Source organism: Eubalaena glacialis, chromosome 11, assembly GCF_028564815.1.
Source record: "Eubalaena glacialis isolate mEubGla1 chromosome 11, mEubGla1.1.hap2.+ XY, whole genome shotgun sequence".
In the NCBI taxonomy this organism is placed as follows: domain Eukaryota; kingdom Metazoa; phylum Chordata; class Mammalia; order Artiodactyla; family Balaenidae; genus Eubalaena; species Eubalaena glacialis.
Window position 1 is genome coordinate 91,573,401 of NC_083726.1, and position 21,076 is coordinate 91,594,476.

Consider the following 21,076-nt stretch of genomic DNA (forward strand, 5'->3'; position numbering starts at 1 on the left):
CTTCAGGTCTTCTGTGATTTGGGTAAGGCTGTTTTCTGTGCCTGAATGTCAAGTCTGTTCATTTCCCTTGCGAATTCTTCCTCATACGTGACCTTTTCTTTGAAGCATTCTTTGAACCATACCCCGTTTTTTTCCTTTACAGTTTTATTTCCTGGATTTCAAAAAATTAAGAGAAATGTACACATGTTTTGAGTAGTGAAATAATACAAAGATTTATAAATAGCCATCTGTCCCCACCCTTCCATTTCAGTCCCTTTCTGAAGTAACAGAATAAAAAAAATAATTTCAAGCTTAAAAAATATAGTGACCAATATACTCTTTATCTAGAGTCACCAATTTTTAACATTATGCAGCATATGTTTTATCATCCTTCCACTCTTTCTCCTTCAATATATAAAAATATTACTTGTTTTCTGAAGCATTTGAGAGTAGGTTGCATAATTCATGCTCCTTTACACCTTAATAATTTTGTTGTATATTTTCTAAAACCAAGGCCATTAGTCACTGTTTCTTTTTAGCCTCCTTTAGTCTTAAGTTTGGAACAGCCACCAGTCTTCAGTGTCTTTCTATTATATTAGTTATATCTTTAAATGTAATTTAAAATTTATATTAGGATTATATATAATATACAGTGTTATTAATATATTTGTCTTAATATTGTAATTGACAATGGTTTATCATTTATTGCTGTCCTTATTTATTATGATGTTCAAATTGCTGCATATTTGGTCAGTGGGAGCCCATTGTTACTGGCTTCTGTGTCCTATTGACATGTACCTGTCATTTTTTGAGCACTTACTTTCTAACATGAGAAGATGATCCAAGTCCTCTTGTATCTCCTGAGTCTCAACCCTGGAATCAGCCGCTTCTCCAAGGGGCCCATGTTCTCTTTAGTGGAGCAATGGCCTGTGGTTAGTGCCAGGATGGCTCTTTGCTACTGGGGTATTTTGCTTTCAGACCCTTTTGGTGATGTTGCTAAGAAACACAGACGCATGCATGTATACTCACACATAGCGATGATGAGTTCATACTCCTTCCCATTCTTGTCTTATTTTTTTCCTAGTGCTCTGTAAGCATCCTCTGTTCCATTAGCACTCTGGTGCCCAAAGACTAGCACAGTGTCCAGCACTCAGTCATTGTGCAAAAAAATATTTTTGAAAAAAACCAGTAAATGAATATACTTTGATGCTGTGAATTCATCTTCAATAGAAGAAAGGTTAAAAATGAAGTTAAGCATGAAAATCTTGCCCCTTCCTTCCTCTTTTTCTCCTTCTTTAAAATTATTGTTAAATATAACCAGAAGTGGTTAGTCGTATATCAGAATTTAAAGAATAATGTGTTTTCTAATTTATTATTCCTTTCATTCCTCTGAAAACAAATAACATTTCTGTAATGGGTTTCTGAAAGTGGTTTTCTGAGGTTTTTATTTTTTCACACTTTCTAGGTGGCCGGAATTGTTGGCAGAGCTGACGTGTTGGCATGCTTGCTGTTTCTGTTAGCCTTTCTCTCCTACAGTAGGTATGTATGGCTAAGAATGCCCTTATCTGTTTACAGTCATGCTGTCCCCTGGGAGTTTCTGCTGTGTGTGTGTGTGTGTGTGTGTGTGTGTGTGTGTGTGTGTGTTGACTCTGAGCTCCTGCCTGAGAGAGGAGGGAGGCTTCTTGGCAGTGAAATGCCCAGTGAGCTTCCTGGAGACCTGGGATAGGAAACCCTCTCCTTACCGAAAGCTAGGCTGTTCTCTCTTCCAGCCGCATTCTGAACCATGTCATAGCCTTTTAAAAGGACTGCTCTCCCAGTGCTGGGAAGATAAGCTCTTGCTTCTTGATTTCTCTTACTTGTAGTTTCTTGCTGAGAATGGAATTTGAAATCTTAGCTCTGAGCCAAAATATACTGGGTCTAGTCCTCTCTTCTGTTTAACTATGATTTGTTTAATTTCTCCTTTTCATTTTGGTACTACGTTTTGTTTTGTTTTTTTCCTCTTTATTATCCTCATTAAAGTAGCTCAAAGCTTAAAATAACAAGGCTGAATTAAAAGTAGTATTTCTCAAGTGTGATGTTCCAATTTGCACATCCTTTCATCAAAATGCAGAAGCTTCTTGCTTTGGTAGACTGAAAAACAATAAAACAATTTCCCATTATATTGCCCCTTCCCCCCTAACTGATCAGATTCTCACCTGCGTGTGACATATCCACATAGGGAAAGGGGTGGGTAAAAAATAAATGTAATGGGGGCAGGTGACTCAGAGGGTGGCCCAGGAGAAAGGGGGCCAGTGAGCCACATTGCCCTGCTTCGTGGAGGGATACCTGGTTAAGGATTAGTGAACCTTGATCTCTGGGTCAGTTCATTGGCCTATAATCTTATAAAACCCAGTGACTCCAAGGAACACTGTTCTAAACCAGTGGTTCTCAACAGGGGGCAAATTTGCCCACCTTGCCCCAGGGGGACATTTGCAATGTCTGGAGATACTTTTGCTTGTCACAACTGGAGAGGCACAGCTGGCATGTGAGTAGAGGCCAAGGATTCTACGGGGTGCGGGACAGCCCTTGTAACAAAGAATCATCTTCCCTAAAATACCAGTAGTGCTGAAACTGAGAAACCTTGTTGTAAACCAGTTTAGACCTTGGGTCAAAGATGGACTGAATTAAGCTTTATGAAGTTTTGCTTTAAGACCAGAGTCTCTTCGTAATATAGTACCAGGCTTCTAGTCCTGGCTTTGTAATCTCCCACTGCATTGCTAGGTATATAAAAGAGTGTTGTGAAAATATTAAAAATATAAACCCAAATTCAACAGTTGTTTCCTATTTGCTCTGGTGTTAGAACAAGATTAATAATCGCTTTTGAGTTTGAACTTGATCTCTCAGGCTTCTTCTCTGTGTTGATAAATTTGTGAACATGAGTGGGCCCGCAGCATATCCATATCTGTGTGATCATAAGCCACACTGTTACAGCTTTCTGTTGTGCAGGCCGTTTGCACTTTGAGTAATTTTAAGCTATAAACCAGCTTCGGAGAAAAAGCCTGTCTCCTACAAATTTGGCATATAATTTAGGTGATTGTTCCAAGACATAACAGTAAGGGTAAGACATCACCACTTCAGATATATTGGCCTTCAAAAGAGTAGGAGCAAATTGTTGTGCCACCTGCGGGAGGAACAGTGGAATTTCTTGGTGTGGTGCTGACTCTGTTTTGTAAGGTGAAAAAAGACTTTACAGCAACTGGAGGGTTTTAGAAAATCCCTGCTGGAAATTATGCTGAGAAAAAAAAAAGCTTTACCTAATACATTCTCATGAAAAATAAATTTAAAACTACAGTTTAGAAACTAATACAACATTGTAAATCAGCTGTACCTCAATTAAAAAAAAAAAAAAAAAAAAAAAAACCAGATTAGCCAGAAGAAAAGAAAAAGACTAAAACATGTGTATTTTCATCACAGAAATGATGATTGTGTTTTGGTATATATCCACTGATTTCTTTGTACAGAAGCATATAAAACACCTTCACAAAAATAATAATAATGATAAACACTTAACATGTAATAAGTCATTTACTGAATCTTCCCTACAACACTGTGATCCCATTTCACACATGAGGGAACTGAGGCACAGGGAGGTAACTGACCTGCCCCATGTTACCCTGTTAGTTAACAGCAGAGCTGTGATTTGAGCCCAGGGAACCTAGCTCCAGAGTTCATGCATGTGGCTTAGTAACCTGTAGTATTCACTTAAAATATATTCACCTAAACATCTTTCCATGTCACTAAATACATCTCTATGGTAGCATTTTAAATGGCTTTTTAGTGTTCCTTTGTTATATGCCATAATTTACCAGAATTTGTATATATCTTAATTTAAGTACCACATTCAGCATTGTTGGACATTTACTTTTTTCCATCTTTGCAAATTTTAAATAATACTGTGATGAACATTCTTGAAGAAATCTTTGCTCACCTACTTACTTAGAATACAACGAAATTGGTGCTAGATCTTACCTTTAAAAGGCGGTTATTTCTTAGCGACCCACATTTCTTCTTAGAGTAAAAGCAACTCAACCTTGTTTTTCAGGAGTGTGGACCAGTGTTGCGTTGGGGAATGTTTCCCTCCCACCGCTTCTCCCTTCTTCCTGCTGCTCAGTCTGTTTCTGGGGACCTGCGCGATGCTGGTGAAAGAGACAGGCATCACGGTGTTCGGCGTGTGCTTGGTTTATGATCTCTTTTCTTTATCCCACAATCATGATAAATCGTAAGTCATTTTAAAGTTTTGCTGTCAAGCAGTCCATGTTGTGCAGAGAAGAGTTGCTTAAATCAATAGTTTTCAAACTCTCATTAAAAAAATAGAGGTATAACATTTTATTAAATGTAACCTCACCTTAGACTATCATATAGTAAGGCTTATTTCCTTAGGATAAATGCATTATATATGTTTAAACTCTTCACACTTTTATGATAATCCATGAAAACTATAAAGTTTTTGTGAGCCCCAAATTTGGAATTGAAAAGTATCAATGCTAATTGCAAGTTTATATCACCAGATTGTTTTGGTTGCATACTACTGAGAAATCTTGATTCACACAGGGGAGTAGTTACAAATGGTAACAGTTTGTTAACAGCTTGACTTGAATCTCTGCCTTCAAATGCTAAATTAGAGTCTGTTTACTTGCTCTAGGGATGATGCTTTTACCTAAGAGTTTTGGAAGGGGCCTTTTGGAATTCCACAGAGGGCCAGTCTAAACCATACAGGAATAATTACACGTCATATTCAAGTTAAAGAACAAGTTTATTTAGTAGCCTATTTTCATTTAAAAAAAATTAAGGCACAGTCATATTATCCTGTGGATTATAGATGATAAGAGTGACTAAGGCATATTAAAAGTTCAAGTACATACTATAATTTTCTTCCTCTATCAAATCCATAATTACTAACAATTTGACATGCAGACACTATTTTTCACTAATTATAAGGCCCTTACATTTGAACTTTTAATAAATGTAACTGATTTATTCTCTGGCCTTGTCCGATGAAGAATTTTATCTTAAAAAAAAAAAATCCTGTCTTTTTAGCCCATTCCCTACCTCTTTATACTTCTTGACATAAAGATAAGAGCAGTGCTAGTGAGTGGCAACAAGCTGAGATGAGTCATTAAATTCTGATCACCTTCCTGCCTGGGTGTACTTGGAGATAATTTAAATAGATTTTAGTGCTCTGTTGGCTCTCTGTAAATCTCAGAGGCGTGTAAAAGGAAGGAGCCCAGTTATCATCTTGATCCAAGCTCAAGCCAAGAAAGCTGTGAGCCAAAGCACCTCCCCTAGGCTTATATGAGAATGCCTTTCCTCTGTATCCTCTCCACCCGTGGCAGTAATTGCATTGCTGACCTTACTATTTAGAGAGCAGCCTATCCACCCCTCTGGTTTTCCACTTTCTTCTGGCATCCTCTTTTGATCTGCCTCCCATCGTCTTTCTGCTTCGCTCTACTGACAGCAGAAGATGTGGCAAGTGCCTGCAGACCCTCGCCTTTGGTTCAGCCCAGAGATATTTTAACCTCATATCGACTGCAATAAAACACACAACTTGTGGGTTGAGAATTATGTTTTATTTGGGGACATTGCTAAGGACTATAGCCTGGGAAGGCAGCCTCTCAGATAGCTCTGAGGGACTGTTCCAAAGAGGTAAGGGAGGAGCCGGGATGTATGAGTTTTTGCTGAAGAAAAATAAAAAAGCAACTATATAGTCGAAACTCAAAAGATTAGTGCTAATCACAAAAAATCAGGCATGTCAAGTTAATGATTTCAGTGCTTTTCTATATATGGGAAGATGCAAGAGTCTGGGCTCATTAAAATTGTTCCTTAGATATGCATCTCAACTCTCTAGGGTCAGTATCCTATTTTTCTCCATCCTGAATTCCCCTCGGCCCACCTTCCAGGCGGGCTGTAGTGGCTGATAACCTGATGGCAGGCAGCATTCTTGTTTACGCTCATCTTTGAAGTCATATCTCCTCTGGTCTTAGGTCTCTCCAGCCCATGGTTGCTACACTCCTTTTTTCTTCATGTGGTCACTGTTGAGCTAAGCTTTTTTCAAAGAGAATAATTGTCTTTTTTATTCCTTTAATAATTGTTCTTGACCTTCATTATACCAAACTGCTAGAAGTTCTATTCTGTGAAAAAAAAATACTGCTGATATGTAGCTTGGATGTTGCATAGCTCATAGTCTGTGGGGTTTCTTTGTTTGTTTGTTTTAGTAACTTTTAGCTCTCACAACCACCAGCATCTCTGCATAGGTGGAGGCATTCATTCTTTCCGCCCACTTAACACATTCTCATTCTGTGCCTGACCAAGAATAAGACAGTTAAGATTCCTTCGCTCAAAGAGCAATACCGGGGGACACAGACGTTACATAAGTTATTACGTGAGTAACTGAGTACAGCTGTGAAAGTGATGAGAAGGAACTGAGAGCAGGTAACAGGGAGACCTGGTCGATAACAGTATCTCTTGAGTGCAGGCCGTGTGCCAGGCACTGGGCCACGCCATTTACAGGTATGAAGTCACTGATTGCTCACAACAACTTTTACCCTCGTTTTACAGAGGAGAGAATTCAGGCAGGCATAGAAAGTAACCTCTCCAGAGTCACCCATCCCCTATTGGAACTTCTGTCTGTGTGACTCCAGAGCCACAGGGTTACCCCTGAGCCTCCATGGAGCACACAGGACAGGGATTTGGAGACCCCCCAGGGCATCTGCAGCTCAGAGCCTGGACTCACATTCGTACCAGGAGACCAGCTCAGAGGATCTATGTGTATTGGGGGGTCCTGACCCTTTTGAGAATCTCACAGAATCGTGTCCCCTTTTCCCAGAATAACGTACACGCAAATTCTTATCTGCTTATTTAGAATAAACATCTCGGTACTAGGTTGTTCTTGAGGTCTTTTCATTGTGTGATTCAGGCAACAGGAAAGAAACAACAGAAACAAGTGTTGGAAGCCCTCTCCTACATGAAGAGCAATTTATTCCTAAATTTTAAGATTGGGCCCCACGAACAGAGTTAGATTTCTTTTATTTGACATCACCTTTAGGAAGAAACATTTTCAGTGAAAGATCAGCTTTTGAAAGTTAAAGTTTTTTCTTTTTAAAAAATTAGCATATAATTGCCAACACGCAGAGGATAACGTTCCCTGACCCCAGTCCCTACCCTCTCTCTAGAAATAACCATGATCCTGAATTTGGCATTTTTCATTTCTAGGACGGTTTGCTTGTTATTACTTCATAAGTATATACCACTGAATACCAAATAGCATTGTTTACATACTTGCAGACTTTATATAAATGGTGTCACTTGCTTTTCTTTTCATTTAACATTGGATTTTGAGATGCATCAATGTGGATACATGTGGCTATAGTTCATTCATTTTAACTGTTGTGTAGTATTTAATTATCACAATTTATCCATCCTTCTGGATTTTGAATTTAGGTTATTTTTACATTTTTGACTATTATATAGCATGCTGCAGGAAACCTTTGTGTGCACGTACCTCCTGGGGCATAACCACAGAAGTGTTGCTGGGGCCAAAGATGGATACACGTTCACTGTGTTGATCTCACTGTGAACTGTGATTTCACTTGTTCACTGTGAGCAAGAGACATTGCTTTTGAAATGACTGGACTGCAGCAGTGGATGAGAATCCCCTTTGTTCCACATTCTCCCCATCACTTGGTAGTATCAGACTTTAAAATTTTTGCCCAGCTGGTGGTTATGAATTATATCATCTCAGAAGATTCATGAAGGAAAATGTGAGAATACATTGGGGTGGATCAGCTGTGAACAACATTTCACAAGATGATAATAATGTAAATCCCGAATATCACTTCAACTGAGTTATGAGAATTCAAATTATATTTATTATGAGAGAAATATATGTGGAAGATGAGAAGAGAAGAGGGTGGTTGTGAATGTGCGTGCATGCGTGTGTATGTGTGTGTGTATTGGTGACCACGTAAAAGGGACTGAGTCCTCATCTTCTATGGTAGCAAGTCAATAAGACAAGTTCTAAAATTAGAAATAATATTATAATTTAATCTTATTTTAAAAATATTGTGATGAATACCAGAAACAGAAGAGCTAAAGGACTTGTGGACGGTTGCTTCCATGGAACAGGGCTTGGCGATGGGACAAGGGATTGCTGTTCCTTGTTGCAAGTCTTGTCATTCTGTCTGACTTTGTTTCCCCTCCATTCCGTGCACAATTAGGAGCAATGGGGTCGTCCATCAGCGCAGCCCACAGCGGTCCGGGAGCTCCCTGCCCACCGCACCGCCAGCGCACCCTCTCCGGGAGAATGGGAAGCAGCAGCGGTTCCCTCACAAAGGAGCTTGGGGTGGCTGCCACACTCCATTGCCACCTGAACCCAAGAGCAGCGGATTCCCTGTGTCTCCTCGAGCTGTGTGGTCCTTGATGAGGTACTGGGCTGGGCTCCTTGACCTTGCGTGTTTTCACCATCCAGCATCACCTGTTGCAGGGGGATCGCTGGAGAAGTGAAGCACCGAGTGGGTTCTTTGTGACACCCTCCCACACTTGTTTCCCTCCTTCTTTCTTTTTCCTTCCCCATCTCCCTTCCTCCTGCCTCCTTCCTTCTCTTCTTCTTTCCCTTCCTTCCTTATATTAGATCAGATGAGAAAGGAGTAGCTGGAAGAAGCAAGTAGAAGCCCTGCTGCCTGCTGTTATTTGGAAGAAGGGGGTGAGGCTCTGAAGCCTCCATTAAGAAGTGCAGACATATTGCTGCTTCCCTGGTGGAAGAGCCCTGGGCATCAGAGAGCAGGCCCCTCGGTTTTCTGGGGGAGGAGAGCTCTACCTTCTGCTGCTCTGTCTCTCCCTGCTCTTGGTGTGTGATAGGAATTTATTACAGCACAAGTATGGGAGGAAGCCCAGGGGACACTGCCTCTGAGAAATGTTTTTGAGGGTACAGGAAAATCTTTTTTTTTTTTTTAAACATCTTTATTGGAGGATAATTACTTTACAATGGTATGTTAGTTTCTGCTTTATAACAAAGTGAATCAGCTATACATATACATATGTCCCCATATCTCCTCCCTCTTGCGTCTTTCTCCCACTCTCCCTATCCCACCCCTCTAGGTGGTCACAAAGCACCGAGCTGATCTCCCAGGGTACAGGAAAAACTTTAAAGCACAGGATTTTCTCTCTTTTTTAGAATCTTTTGACCTAGCCATGAAAATTAACATAGATTTATCAGAACTCATTAAATTAGCTTGCCTCTAAAATAGCTCAAGCCATGGGCAAGTCAGAATTTAATAAAGATGGAAATTTGACTCATACTATTAGCACTTAAACAGCAGATTGCTATTCTTATTCTTCTGTGCAGTCCCAGAAAACTCCCTCTTTTCTGGGTCTTTCTTTGTTTCCGATTATTCCTGTGGAAACCTGTCTTTTGGATCGTGCTCCATTTATTCATTCATCAACAAAGATCTGTTGAGTGTCTACCATGTGCCTGGCATGTTCCAGGCACCAGAGATGTCCTGGTGAATAAGGAAGACAGGGTCCTTGCCCCTGTGTAGCTTCCCTTCCAGTAGAGGAGGACACACACTAAATAACCAACAAAGAATGAACAGTGTGGTGGAGAGTGGTGGCTGGGCCTGGCTGGAGCAGATTCATGTTGGTTGGTCAGGGAAGGCCTGCAGAATCCTCACGGAGGAGCTAGCCCTGCTCAGATCTGGGCACAGGGTCCCAGACTTGGGGTAACGAGCAAGTGGGGTTTGGAAGGGGCGAGCTCAGGGCGTGGGCAGGCCCAGATGGTGAAGGGTGTGTTGGCCATGGAAGTGAGTTTGGATTTTATTCTGAGTGGAAATGGGAGACTTTGGAGGGTTCTGTTTGTTATTGTTGTTGTTGTTTGTTTAATGTGGAGGAAAATGGTTATATTAAGAATGTTGAGGGGCTTCCCTGGTGGCGCAGTGGTTGAGAGTCTGCCTGCCAATGCAGGGGACATGGGTTCGAGCCCTGGTCTGGGAAGATCCCACATGCCGCGGAGCGACTAGGCCCGTGAGCCACAACTACTGAGCCTGCGCGTCTGGAGCCTGTGCTCCGCAACGAGAGGCCGTGATAGTGAGAGGCCCGCGCACCGCAATGAAGAGTGGCCCCCGCTTGCCGCAACTGGAGAAAGCCCTCGCACAGAAACGAAGACCCAACACAGCTAAAAATAAATAAATAAATAAATAAATAAATTAATTAATTAATTAATTAAAAAAAAAAAAAAAGAATGTTCACTCTGGCTTCTTGTAGTGGATGATTAAGGGGCAAGAGTAAAGCAGGGAGACTTTCATACAGACTGAGGGGAAAAGAAAGGGTCTTGGCGGAGGGTGATAGAGACTGAGGTGGAGGGATATGGTTCATTTGGGATAAGTTTTGGATACACATCTAACAGGACTTGCTGATGTTTGGGGTGAAGGGGTGAGGGAAAGGCAGGAAACAAGGATGTTTGCGTTTCTGGCTTCAATAGTTGGGTGCGTGGTGGTGTCAGTTACTGAGATGGAAAGGCTAGAGGAAAAATAAGTTTGGGAAAGGATAAAATCACAGTAATGCTTGAAATTCCTGAGCAAGAAAGCAGAGAGATAAATAGTCAAAACCTTGAGGATATCTTGACTTTTTCTGTAACAGGGCATGAAGGAAAAGAAGACAGAATATTTGGAGAAATTGTAAATTTTTCTAAGGAAAGCAGAGGAGGAGAAAAAACAAGAATTAATAGTGCATTATAGACTTTCAAGGAAGGACATAAGTCAGGCTGCAGTGTGACTGAGTTCCATCAGGGCAGGGACCATGTCGGCTTCAGATCACATTTGTATCCCCAGTTCCTTTCATAGTGTCTGGTTAAGAGTAGTTGCTCAAATATTTGTGAAACGAATAAATTAATGAGTAGGTGGTAAGAAAGTATTGGAATTAAGCATAAATAGAATATTTTCAGTAAATTTGCTAATGAAGGAATGGGGCAAAGGATGTTAACTCCAGGGGTGTTAGGTTTCTGTTTTCGTTTTTTTTTTTTTTTTTTTTTTAATTTATTTATTTATTTTTGGCTGTGTTGGGTCTTCGTTTCTGTGTGAGGGCTTTCTCTAGTTGCGGCGAGCGGGGGCCACTCTTCATCGCGGTGCGCGGGCCTCTCACTGTCGCGGCCTCTCCCGTTGCGGAGCACAGGCTCCTGTTTTCGTTTTTATTTTAAATTTAATGGGTGTGCGTATGTAGGTAGATAATTTGTAGAGAGTGGAGATGGAAGGTGCAGGAGCAGAAAGGAATACGATGAAGTATGAATACCAGTGGTGCACTGGTAAATGCTTAATAACTGGCTCTCCAGAGAAAGTAAATCCTGACTGATGTTGGCCAGTTTCCATGTAAATACTCTTACCATGGCTGATTTGAAGCTACAAATGTGACATTGCTGAACGTGGAGTTGGGAGAGGTGTGCCATAGCTCACCATCATGAAGCGTTTCCACTGCTCAATGGACAATAGATGTACTAACCTCAAGAGCATAGATAACAGTAAAATGAAGGAAACTAATTAGGAAGTGATGAGCCTTGAGTACTTATTACCTTTGTTTTTAGCATGATTTAAGTTTATATAATTTATTTTAAGATATATATTATATATTAATATAAATATATACAATATATTTACATACATAGGATTTATTATAGTTATATAATTTAATTTTCAGTAATGGCTGTATTTAATAACTGGCCTGCAAAATTTCTGAAAATTTAATAGTCATCTCTTGCAAGCCAGTGTGAGTCAGCTCCAGCACTCCAGTGAAGAAGGTCTTTGAGGAGGGGAAGAAAACTTTATATCTGTGATCCATCCGCTATGTACCAAGAGGTGGGCTGGCATTTCCCACATGTTATCCCATGCAACCATCACAACTTTCGTTTAGGGTAAGTCTTAGAGTTTGCATTATCAGGTGGAAATGGAAGAAGTTAAATGGTCATTTAAAACATTTGCATAGTTAGTAAGTGGTAACATCAGGATTGGAACTCAGGCTGTTTGACCCCTAATCCTTTGCTTTTGCCTGTTCGTTATGCTCTGAAGTCCAGCTTCCTGGGTGAGGACTTGGCTTTGGGAAGGAGGCAGGACACTTGTTTCATGCTCTGTGGAGCTGGCCCCCCTGTTGAACTCTCGGGGGTAGAAGATTCTTGCAGCCATCCTTGGGTCAACAAATGAGGCACCTTCTGACTTGCTTCGATATAGGGTGTTGGTGCTAATACATTGAATTAAATGGCATGCTTTTTTTTTTAAAACTCCGAGCACCAGCCTGTTTTAGAAAGAATTATGCCTGGAGAGCAGTACATAGGACAACTGGAACTGGGTCAGGGTCTTAGTAAGTTAACATGTTTGTGGGCAAGAAAGACCGTTATCCTTTCTTGGAGAGGAAAGTTGTCATGTATTTTCCTTCTTTGGAAAGGAAAGGTGTCATATATTTGACTATAAATTTGATTAGTATCAAAATTATTTTTTAAAACTGTGTGTGTCCTTTTGTCAGAAGGTGATCAGGTAAAGAAAATAAAAGTTCAAAGAGGCAGTGTTATCTTAGTTCTGAAGATTTCTGCAGACAGTTTAAATCATGGCTCCTTCACTTGCTTGATCCTGGACAAGTTATTTTATCTCTGTGAGCCTCAGTTTTTGCATCTCCAAAAGGCGGAACTAATCATGGCACCTTACTCTCAGATTGCTTGTCAGAACTCAAAGCTATAGCCTGCATGATAAACATGTAAATAGGTGCCTGGTACACAGTGGCCATTCAGTGTGGCAGCCGGCAGCATCATTAGTAGTAGCTTAGTATTATGAATATTATTATTCCTGTGCGGGTTTCTAAACACCAGGATGTATCCTGAAACTGGTGAACCTGTAGTATGCAGGCAAGGGATAAGTTTGTGTGAGATTTTTAATTTTTTTTGCTTGAACTTCGAAACTATTTGCTAGTATGTATTTACATTGCATGCATGGCATTAGGCTGTCAAAAAATTGGACTAAATACTATCAGGTAAAATATTTTCTATAGTTACCAAACACAGGAGAATTCCAAAATCTTACTGCAAGTCATTTATTTAGTTTCCTGTTTTTCTGTGTGACTTAGTGATTGGCTTATGGGTAGCAAGTGCAATGAAGAACCTAGGACTTAGGGTATACATTCTGGAATCAGATGAAATTTCAGTTGATACCACCTTTTACTCAGTTGTTCCATGTGAAATGAGAAATGTTTTGTATGTAAACCTTCCTTCTCCCTACCCTCTTTATTATATTCAGTTCATTCACGCATGGACACATTTTCCCTTTCACCTTAGAAAACTCAGTGAATTCTACCTGAACTCTTATCCTCGTAACTCATACCTATATCTCTAACTATATGTAGTCATTTTTCATATATAGACTTGATTGATTTCACATTTAAATGACAGTGATTATGATTGGTGTTGACGACAGTTCTTGGCTCAATAAATTCTTGCTCTTTTCCTCTTCTGTTGCTCTGCAGCATCTGTCGTGAATCATTCATTTGTCAGTATTTACTGAATGCCTCCTATGTGCCAAGTAATGTTTTAGGTGCTGGGAATACATGGCAGTGAAGTAAACAGAGCTCTGCCCTCATGGAACTTAGCTGGATGATGATCATAATATTTTTACTTAAAATGGGCTCGTTTCCTACCTTTGTGGGTAAGACAGCGGTTATATTTTTCACTTCAGTGTGTCTTAAAAGTTTTTCTTGTATGCCTTGCACGGAGGCATGCAAATCAAGAAACTAAGACAGGTTTAGGATTAGAGAACAGGTTGGCACTAAAGTGAAACTGTTAGATAATTAACTTAAATTCAGAGGACTTAAGGAAGCATATAAATATTTTGACCTTCACTGGTGGAATGAGTCACTGATCTTTCAAGTGTCGTTCTAATGCTTTACTTCTGTAGACCTTGCATTGTATTCTTTTTCCCTAAAGTAAGAAATGCTTTGTAGATTAAATTCCTGTGAGTAGGGCAAATGTGTTTCAGATCATTATTAACAGGCTCATGTAAGCTTTGAAAGAAGCTTAGTAAGTTAGTGAAATGAGATTTTCAGGTGACAGGAAAAAAATCTGTGTTGAAAGCCTGAATTACTGATGAATAATTGGGTTATCCCCCCACCATTTTACACACCTTTCTGGTTGACTGATCTCAGATGGGCCGTTTTCAATCTCATTCAGTTACTGCTTTAAAAAAACGAAATGACCAAATGAAAGAGGGGTGGAGTAAACTAATAGATCTACACAGAAAATATCTCCAACAGTTAAAAGTGAAGTTTGTGGGTTCGTATTAATAAATCCCCTCCCCTACTTTAAAATCGCTTAATGTAAGTGTAAAGCTCAGTGATGAATCCACCCTAAGAACACAAACAACCCTATGGAAGTAGGTATGGACTAAGATATTACTTTAAAGAGACTTTGCAAATTCTTTCATTGCTGCTGATCATTTTTCCTCATTTCCATTGCTTTGTTTAAAGATGAGCTGGGCCACATTTTGCTATGGAATTCTCTCTCTTCTTCAATGGTGTAAATACTTCAGTCTTCAGATGTAGTTCTTAGGTGGCTGCAGCCAGATCACTATGACTTATTTTGGCACATGATGGTGGTGGACCCAAGAAAGCAGTAACTCTCAGGCTGTATTTTATAAAGACAACTGACCAAACCTACTAGCATAATTATTGTTAAAGTTATTTCTTATTAAACAACTTTAAAACTGTTTACAACCATGATTCTATCATTTGGACCCAATATCCAAAGGGTATCCTCTCTTGTTACCTTTGGCCCATACATGCCTGAGCTTTTTCATAGCTTGTCAATTTCTTTTTAATATACTGAACTGACCATAGCTTTTACTAAGACCCTGTAGTGCCTCCTGGTGTGACTGAACTGCAGACTTGCTTAGTGGCTGGGAAGGCACTGGAGAAGGGAGGTGGGTGATTGCTGCAGGCATTTGTCCTCCTATGGAGAAGGACACATTTTCCTGGGAAAGGTGAACAAATGCTGCTGTTTTGCTATAGGAAGGATGAAAATAGTGGGAAATTTATTTTTAAAAACTTAAATAAAAAAGTAATTTTCCAAAAGAACTGTCAGTTAGTGTTTTCAGGCTTCTTAATTTTGAACTGTGTTTATTGGGATAGCATCATTAATCTGCCTTTAACGTTCTTTGGTGGGTTGATTTACCCAAGATGGGCTCTCAAGTTCTCTTAAAGTAGCTTTTCTTAAACATGGAACTTACCAGAGAGGTATTCTCTTCTGTGGATAGAGAATTAAAAGAGAGTTTTTTCTGTCACTATTTCCTAACCATTAGTTGAGAGTGATGTTATTCCGTCTGAACCAGACCCAGAGTATATGGTAAAGCAGGTATGACTTGGATGAGTTTGCCTGAAAGCTTATTGAAATCTGCTTTGCTTCTTGAACTGAACTCAGCACTAAAATGTATCATTTCAGTAAAGTGTTTCTTGGCTTCATTCAGAACTTAGCACTAAAAGCACTAAAAGCCTCTTCCAAATAAATCACATGCTAAGGAGCAAAATTCCTTTTAATTTACAGATAGCATTTGGTTCATTCTGCTTAATCTTGACTGGGTACCGATTCTTGGCAATATTCTATCCCCTGTGAATTTCAGTCAGTGGATGATAAGTTCTTTCTTTCCTTTCTCAGTGTAGAGCTATCAAGCTTAGGCATCTGCTTTCCAATTGGATTCATGGGGACATATGTTGAAAGAGAAAACTATCAGAATGTAGGCATTTCTGGTTGGCATTCAATTTTGTCACTGCCACATTAGGCTCTTAGAAGAGGATGCCAGGCCTCATGGTTTTCTGTCAGCTCACCAGGCACCATATGGATACTCAACCTCTGTCCTGTGCAGGTTAGAGCCTGGGTGACTTCAAGGACACCAAACATCTTTCCCTTCTTTTGCAGAACACAGGTAGGGCCCTTAGGGTGTTGTAGGGAGTCTGCTGCCAATTTCTTTGCTCTTTTAGTTAAAGCTGCTGTCATCCAGCTGAATTTTTTTTTAATTTATCTTTTTTAATGTAGCCTGCTGAGAGGTTGTGGAGTGATTGCAGTAAAAGCAGTATCAGTTCATCTTAACGTTGTAAACACTCAGGGTATACATAAATAATTCTTTCATGGGAACATTATTCTACACTAGGCAATAGATCATGATGGTTTCAGATAATTTGGTGGGATTTCCAGCTTGTTGCTCTGAAAATTGCCACATGTTTTGAACTGCTACTATGTTTTCTAGATTAAATGTGACAATGTTAAAAATGTAAATGCTTGAAAAAATACAGAAAAGGTGCTCTGTGAGCTTATTGTGAGGAACAAATGAGTGAATACATGAAAAGAGCTTAACAAGGCTATTAGTTGTGGCTTTTCATAAATGGTAGGGCTAGGACTTACCTTTCCCTACCAGCATGCTTATTTTATGCCAAAGACAGTGTGGAAGAATTACTGTTTAGAAATCTTTTTATAGTGGTCACTTTTCCTTTGCTGTATTTATGAAAGTGGTATAGTCTTGATTTGATTTGTTTATGATATTTACTTATTTTCTCTCTTTTTATGAGCTTACAGTATTTTAGAGGAAAATGACTGTAAAAGAAAAAAACATTCCTGTAACAAAGATGATTTCATCAACGTTTAGCAGGAAAACAGAATGCCTGTGTTAACACTTCTTTTTTTTTTAATAAATTTTTTTATTTTTGGCTGCATTGGGTCTTTGTTGCTGCGTGTGGGCATTCTCTAGTTGCGGCTAGCGGGGGCTACTCTTCGTTGTGGTGCGCGGGCTTCTCATCGCAGTGGCTTCTCTTGTTGCAGAGCACGGGCTCTAGGCACGCGGACTTCAGTAGTTGTAGCACGTGGGCTCAGTAGTTGTGGCTTGTGGGCTCTAGCGTGCAGGCTCAGTAGTTGTGGCATACGGGCTTAGTTGCTCCGCGGCATGTGGGATCTGCCCGGATCAGGGCTCGAACCCGTGTCCCCTGCAGGATTCTTAGCCACTGCGCCACCAGGGAAGCCCCAACACTTATTCTTACCTGATGGATACCATCCTCATTATAAGTTGTATGTGTAAAGTTATTCTTAGTTGCTGAGACTAACAGTGGACTTTCTTTAATTAAAAGTTTTTGATGTATTTAGAATTACTATTGAATAAAGCATCACTTTAATAAACTTAGGTTGAAAATCAAATAATAAAGACAATTTACTAGTTTTTTAGATTGATGACCTTATAGCCATATTGGAAGATGTGTTTCATGTTGTAGATTTATGAATTATTAATGCTATTCACATTATTCAAACCATGATCTTTACTACTTTATATATAATCTAGAAAATACATACTGATTTTGAAATCACCCTAAGCAGCAGTCTCCATGAGGATCCTGGCATTAAAGATTTGCTTTTAACGATTTAACCTCCAAAAGTATTGGTAAAGGGAACATAGTATGGGTTTTTAGGGGATGAAGGCAATTAATTATATCATAATTCAGAAAAAAAAAAGACAACCACATGCAAACAACCAGCCAGAGTTGGACGGAGGGAAGGAATAATGTTTGTGTCTTATGTTAAGAGCTAAACATGCCCTCAGTTCCTAATGAATAACCAACCAATGCGTTTCAGTTTTCAAGTGGTAGAGCTTCTATTTCCTGACAGTTAAGTCTTTATCATAGATTTCTTTTTGTACTTTACCTTTGGTTCCCTTAAGTAATTTTTCTTTGTGAGAGGAATATCACTTTGTGAAAGGAATTATGATCCATACTGCATTTATGATGAAAATAATTTGATTTAAAAGGTTGTTTATTTAATTATAAAACTGCACTTTTAGTTTTCATGTGGAGTCAGGGAGAGACTGTACGTGTATCCTCAGTACAGGTTGTTTCTCTCTTCTTTAAATTTTTTTTTTTTTTTAAATGAAAGCTTCTTTATTTATTTATTTATTTATTTATTTTTGGCTGTGTTGGGTCTTTGTTGCTGCCCATGGGCTTTCTCTAGTTGCGCTGAGCAGGGGCTCTTTGCCTTTTTTTTTTTTTTTTAAATTAATTAATTAATTAATTTATTTTTGGCTGTGTTGGGTCTCCGTTTCTGTGCGAGGGCTTTCTCTAGTTGCGGCAAGCGGGGGCCACTCTTCATCGCGGTGCGCGGGCCTCTCACTATCGCGGCCTCTCTTGTTGCGGAGCACGGGCTCCAGACGCGCAGGCTCAGTAGTTGTGGCTCACGGGCCTAGTTGCTCCGCGGCATGTGGGATCTTCCCAGACCAGGGCTCGAACCCGTGTCTCCTGCATTGGCAGGCAGGTTCTCAACCACTGCGCCACCAGGGAAGCCCTAAATTTTTTAGTTAAAAAATTTTTTAATTGAAGTATAGTTGATTGACAATGTTGTGTTAGTTTCAGGTGTACAGAAAAGTGATTCAGTTATGCATACATATATATCTATTTTTTCAGATTCTTTTCCCTTGTAGGCTATTACAAAATATTAAGTATAGTTCCCTGTTCTATACAGTAGGTCCTTTTTGGTTATCTATTTTATATATAGTAGTGTGAATCTGTTAATCCCAAACTCCTAATTTATCCCTCCCCACCCCTTTCCCCTTTGGTAACCATAAGTTTTTTTTTTCTATGTCTGTGGGTCTGTTTTGTATATAAAGTTCATTTGTCTCATTTTCTTTTTTAGATTACACATGTAAGCGATATCATGATATTTGTCTTTCTCTGTCTGGCTTACTTCACTTAGTATGATAACTTCTACATCCATCCATATTGCTGCAAATGGCAATATTTCTTTCTTTTTTATGGCTGTGTAATATTCAATTGTATAAGTCTATTACATCTTCTTTAACCATTCATCTGTCAATGGATGAATTGCTTCCATGTCTTGGCTATTGTAAATAGTGCTGCAGTGAACACTGGGGTGCATGTATCTTTTCGAATTATGGTTTTCTCCAGATACATGCCCAGGAGTGGGGTTGCAGAGTCATATAGTAGCTCTATTTTCAGTTTTTAAGGAACCTCCATACTGTTCTCCATAGTGGCTGTACCAATTTACATTCCCACCAACACTGTAGGAGTGTTCCTTGTTTCTCTCTTCCTTATGGCACATAATTTATAGCCACAATAGATAGGTAAACCATTAAGATAAGTCAAGATTGGGTACCAATCTCCAGATATTTTTAAGCAGAAAATACATGTGTGATAATATCAATAGTTGACGACTGAGTATATGTCTTGAACAATAAAACTTGTATCATTGTCCTCATTGCTGTTTTTGAAAAGTCTGAACATTGTAGAATTGCTGAATTCTTTGAAAGAGAAGAGCTGTTTCCCAGGTTGGGCTGGACGTAAAGAAACGCACGGTAGTGTAAGGAGCCATGGCCTGGTTGGGGGGAAATTGAGTTCTACTCTGATTCTGATTTGCTCTGCTCCTTGGGCCAGTTATTTTACTTCCCTGGATGTTTGTTTTTCTCATCTGTGAAACGACGCAAGTGAGACAGGTGGTCTCAGGTCATTTGGCACTCTCTCTGACTATTTGCCCAAACTCTTATGAAACGATGCTGTCACTTCCTTTTCTCTTTTAGTCACTGCATTCCATCGGTGTGCATGTAGTTGGAAGTTGTGTGAGAGTCGGGGGCTGACCCTGAAGTGAGATATGATAATGGACCACCCTCGTGAGTGACTAAGCAGACTGTGGAGGAGATTTCGCTAGTGTGCATTTGGCTATTTTTCTTTTCCTTTTCCATCTTGAATTCTTGACTACTTAAGTCTTTGGAACTTAAGTCAAATGTATTGATGAGGAATATCAATAGTAAAAAAGGTTAAAGTTTACACATATTTTGCCCTCAACCATCATAGAAGTCATCAAAGCTGTGCATTTGCAAACTGATACCTGTTGACTCTTCAGAGACAGTTTGTGGATTCATTTGATTAATAAGCATTTATTAAACACTATATACAGATGTCATAGGGATCATTTGCTTACAAAGAACAAAATTTTTAAAGAACTTGTTTAAGAAAATTGAAGTTTTCATTAGAAAGGTACACTGGACTCTAATGGCACCCCAGTCTGGTATTGAACCTGATTTCTGGACACAGGAACTGGCAAACTCAAAACATTTCTTTTTTACCTTTTGGAGGGTTCATGGTCTCTCTTTTGCTTTTTAAAATCCATGTTGTTGTCCTTTCCTCCTCTTCTTAAAGACTGACTTTTCTCAATTTGGTGAGTTGCAGGGCTGCCTCAGTCCTGGCTTCATGTAGCCTCTCAGTTCAATTCTCTGTTAAAGATGGACTGGAATTAATGTGTTCTGACTTCAGATTCTCAAAAACAGAGACTCTGATTGGGCCAGCATGGATAAGTTTACACCCCAGTGGGGAAGTCATACAAAGGACAAGATAATCTTACTGAGGGTGGCAAGTATGATGATCGATGTGTGTACCCTGAATTATGGGATTCACAGGATAGGATACCTTAGCCAGCCTGGGAGGTTTGGCATAAACTGAGTCTTAACAGATGAGAAGATGAACTAAGGGGAGGGAGGGCTGTCTTCCAGGCATAAAGCACAGCAGGAGGGAGGGCACAGAGGCCTGTACCTGCAAAGTGTACATGTGTGTGTGTGTGTGTGTGTGTGTATGTAACTACAGGCAGCACAGGACATGAGTAGTGGAGATGAGGCTAGGAAGGTAGGCAGGAGCCCCGTCATGGAGGAACTTGGCAGAGATGCCAAGGGCCTGACTCCTGTAAGGAGGGCAACAAGTGCAAAGCAGGCCCATCTCTTTTTTTAGATTTATAGGTAAGAAAACTCTGATCATAAAGCCAGATGGCACATCTTATTAAAGAGTGAAGATTTAAAAATTCAAACCACTTGATATTAATTATTACACTTTTGAGAATAAAAAAGCAGTAGTTGTGAGTTTTTACCGTAAATGAATCCTGCATATTTGTGAAAGCTCAGTATCTTCTCTTTGTCTTTTAAGATTGTATCATATAAAATTTTCTTTACACATTTTTGTAATTTTGGTAGAATTCTCATATTTAAGAAATATGGATAGGCGACTTAAGAGT

General features: G+C 39.6%; 1 protein-coding gene across 2 annotated transcripts in view; it reads left to right on the forward strand.

The window, feature by feature from the left end:
- Positions 1–21,076, forward strand: part of TMTC1 (transmembrane O-mannosyltransferase targeting cadherins 1) — a 262,946-nt gene that overhangs the window by 27,634 nt on the left and 214,236 nt on the right. For both annotated transcript variants that reach the window (XM_061205419.1, XM_061205420.1), the window contains exons 3-5: positions 1,445–1,518; positions 4,061–4,237; positions 8,232–8,438. In XM_061205419.1, the coding sequence (XP_061061402.1) occupies positions 1,445–1,518; positions 4,061–4,237; positions 8,232–8,438 (458 nt within the window). The remainder of the gene's footprint in view (positions 1–1,444; positions 1,519–4,060; positions 4,238–8,231; positions 8,439–21,076) is intronic.